At 45.4% G+C, this 8,354-nt stretch overlaps 2 protein-coding genes and 1 non-coding gene across 3 annotated transcripts; all 3 read left to right on the forward strand.

The window, feature by feature from the left end:
- Positions 1-494: 494 nt before the first annotated feature.
- LOC148664553 (zona pellucida sperm-binding protein 3-like) lies at positions 495-1,612 on the forward strand. Its single transcript, XM_088630915.1, has 3 exons — positions 495-1,199; positions 1,301-1,416; positions 1,489-1,612. Exons 1-3 carry the CDS (start codon positions 642-644, stop codon positions 1,610-1,612), a joined length of 798 nt encoding a protein of 265 aa, XP_088487041.1. The 5' UTR covers positions 495-641.
- A 70-nt stretch (positions 1,613-1,682) lies between these two features.
- Positions 1,683-2,499, forward strand: LOC148664554 (zona pellucida sperm-binding protein 3-like). The gene is made up of 4 exons (XM_088631554.1): positions 1,683-1,851; positions 1,929-2,047; positions 2,246-2,346; positions 2,424-2,499. Exons 1-3 carry the CDS (start codon positions 1,727-1,729, stop codon positions 2,248-2,250), a joined length of 249 nt encoding a protein of 82 aa, XP_088487680.1. The 5' UTR covers positions 1,683-1,726; the 3' UTR covers positions 2,251-2,346; positions 2,424-2,499.
- Positions 2,500-7,692: 5,193 nt separating this feature from the next.
- Positions 7,693-7,803, forward strand: trnal-caa (transfer RNA leucine (anticodon CAA)). Its single transcript has 2 exons — positions 7,693-7,730; positions 7,758-7,803. It is a non-coding gene; the product is annotated as a tRNA-Leu (tRNA).
- Positions 7,804-8,354: the final 551 nt, after the last annotated feature.

Raw genomic sequence — 8,354 nt, forward strand, 5'->3', positions numbered from 1 at the left:
TTCTCAGTGCTGCGAAGCAAAAGCAATCTCTGGAAAATCAGACAAATTATTATCAGATCATGTCAAAAGCTGATCAGTATTTCTTTACTGGGAAGCAAAGAAATGCTTGTATTACACATTTTAATATGACATGCAATTACACATGAAAAATAGTAAAATTATTTTCATTGCGGTACGTGTTGATAGAACAGCCCCCTCGATAAAAGAAAGTGTGGACGGACGTGTCGCATGTTCCGTACTCTGTCTGACAGCGAGTTTAACACACTTTCCTCGGAAATTAGAAACTAATTGAACAATAAATTAATCTGAGCAAATTTTACACGTGTGGGTGATTTAATTCTGTCGAAATTGCGTGGAACTCCTCCGCTGAGGTCAGATACACACGGGAAAATGTTCAGGCGGCTTCACGGAGTCCCGCCTCAGACTGAAATCAGGTTCTAATTAGACGCTGAGAACAATCCGGATCTCTGTATGTAATTGATTGTGTTGATTGAGCGGTAGTGTGACCAGGTGTGCGGTAGCAGGTCCTGCCAGTATAAAAACCTAGTCACCGCGTTCACACTTTATGCTTTCTTGCTTCAACAGTTTTGTGGTTTACTTATTTTACTCCTGTAGCAATTGAGCGGGACGTTAATTTGGTGATGCGCTCGTTTCTCTTTATGCTGTGCCTGTGCACAGGGGCCGGGCTCCCCGCACTGGTTTCCGCCGGGCCGGCTGGCTGGGACTCTCGGGAATTGGCGCTCCAGGCCGACCTCCCGGCTCCTGAAGACGCAGCCCCGTTGGAGGACTTGAACCTGGCAGATGCGCCCTCCGAAGACCTGTCTGCAAGCGAGAACGACTCGCAGTCCTTGGCTCCCGACTTTCGCCGCCTTCCCTTGTCCAGAGACGCGTACTCGCCCTACTTCGACAAGGAGAAGATGAAGCCCGAAGCCGGCAGCCGCCCCTTACCCGCCTACATCAAGAGCGTCCCGTTTCCTCCCCAGCGAGGGCGGCAGCCGGCTCGCCCGGCCATCGGGGGCACCCGAGGAGTGGCTGTGTGGTGTGACTCCAGCAGGATGTATGTGAGGGTCAGTCGGCTCCTGTTCGGCTTCAGCTGTCGGCCATCGGAGGTGACCTTGGGCAACTGCAGCGTCAGCCGAACAACACGCAGTTACTTCTACTTCATCTACGGGCTTCACGAGTGCGGGACCGAGCGATCGGTAAGCAGGTCTTCATCTACAGGCAGTGTATCAATGTGAGCTGTAGGGCCAGTGTCGGGGTTGCCTTTCCTGGGAATATCCCTTCCTCTGTGTCCCTGCAGGTTGTCCAGGGCCGCCTGGTGTACTCCAACACTCTCCGCTATGCCCCGCCCTCCTCCAGTGCACCTGTGAATCGCTTCATTCCCTTCTCTGTGCCTGTCAAGTGCTCCTACAACAGGTAGGCAGGGCTCTGCTGCTGAGAAGCCGCTAGGAAAGTGTCCAGATGCCCCTCATCCCCTCTGTCCTGCAGGTTCCACTACTCCTACAAGGTTGGCTATGTCCCCACGTGGGCCAGGAGAAGGACCTTCTTCAAGGATCTGAAGAACAAGCACAGCTTTGTCCTGCTCACCACCAACTGTAAGCTCCTTGAGTGAGTGGCTCCACCTGCCTGCAGGGGGTGCTGTGTGCAGGTGTAATGCTGCCTCTCTCTCTCTCCAGCCCACTAGGTCCGGCTCTCTCCTAAGGATGAGTACTTCCTGGGTCAGCCCATGTACTTCCAGGCCACTGCCTACTTTGCCACAGCGGAGCAGAGGCTGTACATCCACTCGTGTTACGTAACGGAGAAACCAGACCAGCACTCCCAGCCCCGTTTCCCCGTGATCGACAACTTGGGGTACGGCCCCTTCTGAGAGGGGAGGTGGGCAGGAGCCCTGAGAGCCTGCAGGGGTTCATCCTTGTCCTTGTCCCCAGGTGCATGGTGGACAGCAAGGCAGATGGCTGCCTGTCCAGGTTTGTCCCCTCCAAGCAGAAGGATGTGCTCCGCTTCACAATTGATGCCTTCCTCAAGGAAGAAGAAGCTGTCCAGGAAGGTACTGCTCTCAAAGGCTGCTCCGCCTTCTTGCTCTACTGATCCATGGTCTGCTTTCACATCCATGATCTAGATGTGAACCAGACTGTGGCAGCTGTAGTGCCTAGAGCTGCCAGCTTGCCTTCACTGATGGCAGAAGGTCCTTCTCTGTCCCTCTATTGGCCTTGATCCCTTAATGCTGTGACCTTCCCTCTTGCAGCATGAAGTGACTGAGCTGTACATGCACTGTGTCATGGCTGTGGCTCCTGCTAAAGCAACACCAGGGACCAAGTCCTGCACCTACAACAGGGAGGCTAAGAGGTACTTCTGCAAGGAGCCTGCTGAGGGTGCTCTGGGACATGCCAGGTGGAGGCCTCACCTGTCCTCCTCTCCTCCAGGTGGGAGGAGCTGTATGGTGACCATGAGGTCTGTGCCTGCTGTGAGTCCAGGTGTGCTGGCAGTCGGAATGAAGGTGGGTCTGGTTCTCTATCCCTTGTGGATGCATCTCTGCTCAAGAGACAACCATGCTTGGACAACTGAGGAATGATCCCATGCTGGACAAAGGGACTGTTTAGATGAGTAGCATCACTGTGGGACTCTGGGTATAGCAGATCCCTTACTCCTGGGTGTTGCTTGTCCACAGGTACCAGGAGCCTGGTGACCAGCAGTCGGGTGGCTGTGGCACCAGTAGAAGCTCCTCTGGATGTGGGAGCTGACTGGACTGAGGATGAGGAGGGAGACCCTCAGAGCTCCAGTGAAGATGCTGAGAGCACCAGTGAGGATGTGGAGGGAGCAGAGGACTTTGGAGATGTTGGCCAGTGGACAGGTAGGGTCTGGCAGGAGGAGCTCCTGTAGGGGTGGTGTCCTGCCGTGTAGCTGGATTGTTCTCCTTCCTCCCCAGGTGCCTGAATGAAGGCTCCAGCCTGGCCCTTGTGACTCTCCTGCCTCCACTTGCCTTGTAATGGCAACATTTCAATAAAGCTGTGAAAGACCCTTCTGCCTGCCCTTGTTTCTTTATGGTTTATAGGTTTGAATGGGGTGGAGGAGTTCAAGGGAAGTGAGACCCATTAATCAATGGAAGTATTTGTCGGGGTTCCCCTTTCAAGAATGTTTCCTGTATTGCTGCCAATGAGGACTGAAAATGGCTGGAGTAATAAAGCGTTGTAGTGGGGGAAGATGGCCGCACTATTCCTTGGGCAGGGCATTGTGCCTTTTTTTTTTTTTTTACTGTGAGAGAGACGGAGGTGTTCAATATACTGGAAATCCTCCTGTTTCCAAGATGGGTAGTGCTTATGGAGTGTGAGTTGCTACTGTAGTGCCCAGTAAGAGTGAGATCTGGTGTCCTATTCTAGGCTGCACAAACTGACTAAAATAAACACAAGGAAGCAATTGTCAACAGGGGCTTGGTGTAAAGTAGGCCTTCCCATCCTTAGCAGAGGAACAATACTGGTGCAAAAACATCAGTGAATAATGGTGCAGTTAGAATCTCTGTGTCTTGTCTTATGGGTGTTGGTTTCACAGTAGTGGTATTGGACAGTCATGGGGAAGTATTAGGATTGAGACTGGAGATCCCAGTACTTGACTGGGAAGGCAGGTGTTCACAACCACCTCTACCAGCAGCACAGACTGTGTAGATTGAGACTGAACGCTTACTACACAAAGCCTCTCCCCTGTTTCAGTGTCCCATGTCATGGATTTCAAGTGAATCCTAGTCTTCCTTTGTGCCTACCTATAATTTGCACCAATCCTGCTGGCTTAATACTGAAATATCGTAAACACCTCGTGATCTCAAGAATTAAGAAAATGGGGAATTATTTGATCCCGTTCTCAATCCAGTAGTTTATGGACAGGCGCTCTCAGCGGACTGTGTGCAGGAGTGATGGGTGATGTGGAATTCTATGGGCTCAGTGGGACTCCGGGAGTCAACTCAGGGCTCTGCTGTAGATTCCTATAGAACCGGTGTGAAATGATAATGTATCGTTGGCTGGTATTGTTAATGTAAAGTTTACTGGTACGTTTCGGCCAAAACATATTTTCTTTCTTCTTTTTTTTCAGCATGGAATAAACCTATTACTTGTTCCTTTGCAGCCTACGCATGCTGACGCAGCTACCCACCTGAACTACAAATTTTATGTTGGCCATTCCATTACACTATATTGATGAATCGTACAAGATCATAGGATCTATAAGCCTGAAGACTTGTCTTGTACAGTGCCCTGATAAAAATCAAATTAATTCCACTAATTTTTATGGAATCCCATTTCCGGTAGTGAGGCTTCCATAGTACACGGATGGAATAGTGGATGGTGGGCTTTTAAATTCTTTTTTTATTTAAACACCAGAAATACAAAAACGAAGACAGAATATGAAATAAGATACAAAAATAGACACTTCACATCCAGAAGAATTCACAATTATAAAAGCTGAAACTTATACTTTTTAAATATTTCCATTGTATGTCGTTTTTTACTTAAAAGAGAAACTGTTCTTTAGCTCAGCTGGCAAGGCCTGGGTTCAAGCCAATGCAGTGAGGCACGAACTAGGGTGGGAGCGGCGAGGGCACAAGCCCTGGAACCCGAATCCGTTACAATAACAAAAGGACCGACAATGAAATATGGGTTATTTCGAAGTCCCAAATGTGAGATTTAAAGTCGTAATTACGAGATATAAAGTCGGATTTCTGAGTTTTTAAGTCGCAATTCTCAGTTACTAAGTCGGAATTCTGAGATACCATAGCGCGTTTTTTATTTTTACTCCCTGGCGGAAACGGGCTTCCATAGAAATGGTCAGATTCAGAGCCATTGCAGTTCGTGCTAATTAGAACAACGCCAGAACTGAACCCTCAGCACCGTACTGACTACTGAGCACAAGATCAGCTGCTCCCCAGCTTTGTTTCGCACAGGTTTGTATTGCTATTGAGCTCAGAGCAGGAGCTGATCTTCAGACAGTCAGATGCGTTATACATTACGTCACTGGCCCTAATCTTACGGTGCTCAACTGCACCATAGTGACCTCAGCGCCAATACTAGTAATGCACCGCCCCCGGCCAAAATTGCTTAGTAAAAAAAAACGTTTTCTATACTGTCTGTTTAAAAATATTATATCTTTAAAAATGACAAAGGGTTTGTGTGTCGCGCTAAAGTTTCGATTCATTTCGAATGCAAAGAAAAAACATTTTCTTCCAAGAAATCATAAATTTGTCTCATCCTCCATACTATGATTCTCTCTTGTAGTAGTAAAGCATTTTGAGTCAAACCGAACAATATATTAAAGGAACAAGTAATAGGTTTATTCCATGCTGAAAAGAGAAGAGAGAAAACACGTTTCAGCTGTGAAACCTTCTTCAGGTTTGTTTCCTCTCTTCTCTTTTCAGCATGGAATAAACCTACAATATTACTTGTTCCTTTGCAGATACGCATGCTGACGTAGCTACCCACCTGAATATATTAAACGTTTCATGTATATGATTAACATAATGTTCTCCTGAATAACTACAGTAAATGACAAAGCCTTAGAGCCACAGAGAAAAACAAATTGCATTTAAAGTAATTTTAAAGGCTCGAGATAACATTGCACTATAAACGCAAATGTCTGTCTTCTTTGTGGCGCTTACTTTTTGTTGCTTTAGCAAATTTCATGCAGTTTATTTCTGACACAAGACATAACAAGCTTGTGTATTTATGACAAAAAAGCAGGGCAACAATTTATATTGGCCTTGAAATTGAAATTGTTAAAAAGTGAGTTAAATGCAGATATAGTAAATATATTTTCTCATATAATGGTGTGTTTTTTTGTCTAAAACTCCTTCATGAATGGTTTAACAGACACTTTGCATAATAAAAAAAATATATATTTACGAATTTTAACTTTTTATACAGTAAAGTTTTGTTGTGAACATGAGCCCTGTTTATCGATATCACCAACACAGTTCTGGATTTTATTCTGCCTTCCTATGGACATTGGAATTTTCTTTCACACAACAGCTCCCATGTGTGGTAGCTTATTAGCGCCAGGGAGAAAAAGATTATTGTTGGCTTTTAAATGAGAAACCATTTGCGTTTATACAAAATCACAATGCGTTGTCCCAGACATTGGGACATCCTCTGTTTAAACATCTGTCGTTTTCTCGAATATTGGCTCCTGTGCTTCGGTCCATTTGAGAGAGAAGACACTGAAAAAGTCGTGTGAAAGTGGATTTTGCACCTGCACCAGTGCTGTAGTGGTATCATACAGACAACCATACAAATCCATCACACGTTGGAAGCTCTGGAAGGCAATGTAAAATATTGCTCTGTCCGTTGGTGGATTAGGTATGCATGCTACATTTCAACGTAAAATGCAATGTAAAAAGATCAAATTTGTTTCAAAGTTGATTAATGTAAAAACTGATAAAGCTCATGTTTTTTATCTAGTTTTATCTATATCTTTATCTATATCTAGTTTTTCAAAGGTCTTAAAAAAATGTTTATCGCAATTGTGAAAGTTAGAGAAGGTGTACCAGCGCGTGCCTTTATATCGCCAGCTTCAGTCTCGCCTGTAGCTGCGAGAAGGTTAAAAGCGTACAAGTGATCTGTCTTTTATCAAAATAATTGCTGGAGCAGCAGGACATAGAGTACCATCCAGCAGCTGTAGATGGTGCTCGGGTAAGCGCTAATTCTGTTTTCAGCACAGGGAGCAAGAATGAGCTCAGTCCGGCTCCCAGCAGAATCCATTCTGGTTTGGTTGCTGTCAGACTGTGCATCTGAGGCTTTTTGGATCGCAATGTGAAAAAAAAAGAACAAAAAACAATTGCTCACATCGTGTTACTTCCACCAGAGGAAGGGAAGATATCACTTAAAAAAAATCAGAACTGAATATTTGGATCCGGGGCCTCATACTTATCAAATTATTAAAATAATAATTATTTAACTATCAAATTGTGTTTCTGCAACATTTCATGCACAGTATGCCGTATTCAACAATAAAACAACAGTCACAACGAGGCCTTTACACCCAGTCTGGGGTATTTTCCCCTTTTATATTTTTGCCACTTTATATTGAACCTGTTATACTCCCAGAAGTGCGCAGTAGCTTCTACTTAATACAAATATACAATTCACCGCTGGTATAAACAGATGTGTGTCATGTCTGCCTTTGTAAGCATTTGTTTAAAAAATAAGTTCACAATATGTTAAAAACACAAAAAGCACAAACTTAATAATACAACGATACAAAATCAAATCCAAATCATAAAGCCAATTAAGTACCTATTTTAACATGTCCTGCATTTTAACTTACTAAACAGATAAATTGAAATGTTCTGATTCAGAGCCCCTGCAGTTCATGCTAATTAGAACCACAACAATACTCCTGAGCACCACACTGAGCAAAGGTTCAGCTGAACTCTGACTTTGTTCAGCACGACTTGTTGTTGCAGTTGAGCTCAGAGCTGGAGATGATCTCCATATTCTACCACACTAACTAGTCCTAAACGTAGTACACAGTACACACTTTTTTAAAACAATTTAAAATATTACACAAAGGCTGTAAAGCACACTCTAAATCGATCCGAATATTTGATTTCCGGGATCCGTTTAGGCAACATTAGGCAACGTGGCGCTTCTCCAGCAAAGCATTTCTCAGTTTTGTGAACTACTGGTGCTTTTAACACACCAACTTATGTATCTCGTCAGGATGGCCGAGTGGTCTAAGGTGCCGGACTCAAGGACTCCTGTCTTTCCATTGCTTGGGTGTTCTGGTCTCTGAATAGAGGTGTGGGTTCAAATCCCACTCCTGACAGCTTTTCCCTCTCTTGCATTTTTCCTGTCTTCTTGTGCTCTCTGACAACGACAGAAAGAAGAAAACGGAGAAACCGGCTTGCGGGCACATGATGGGCAGGGAAATGCTTCGTGAACACTTCAATGTGATTAGCAGAAAGTCAAATAGGCTTCGATTTCTCCCTTAAGAACTGTTTGGGGTGCCTGTAATCGAGTAAAGATTTACGGTCAAGGTATGCATTCAAAGGTGAAAGACCGAAATATAAATCCAGAAGAAGATGTATTAAAACATATTGTAACGCTTACGGCCGACAGGCACTGTGTAAGAGCCGGCGTACCAGAGCAGGTGATGTCACCGCCCTTCCCTGTGATAGCAGGACTACAGCTACTGGGCTGTAGAGAGATCTCTCTTTAGCTCACGGGGCTGGGTCGCTGCAGAGAGACGCGGGAGTCCCGGGTTCGAGCCTCCGTCGGGATGGGGCCGACCTAATGCAGCAAGGGCGCCTGCCTGAGCCCCCGTTGCGTTACAATATCGTTTTTCTTGCGGTTTCCCCTGTATTTCATTAAATGTGG

This window comes from Lepisosteus platostomus, chromosome 5 (assembly GCF_059453375.1).
Source record: "Lepisosteus platostomus isolate fLepPlt1 chromosome 5, fLepPlt1.hap1, whole genome shotgun sequence".
Lineage (NCBI taxonomy): Eukaryota > Metazoa > Chordata > Actinopteri > Semionotiformes > Lepisosteidae > Lepisosteus > Lepisosteus platostomus.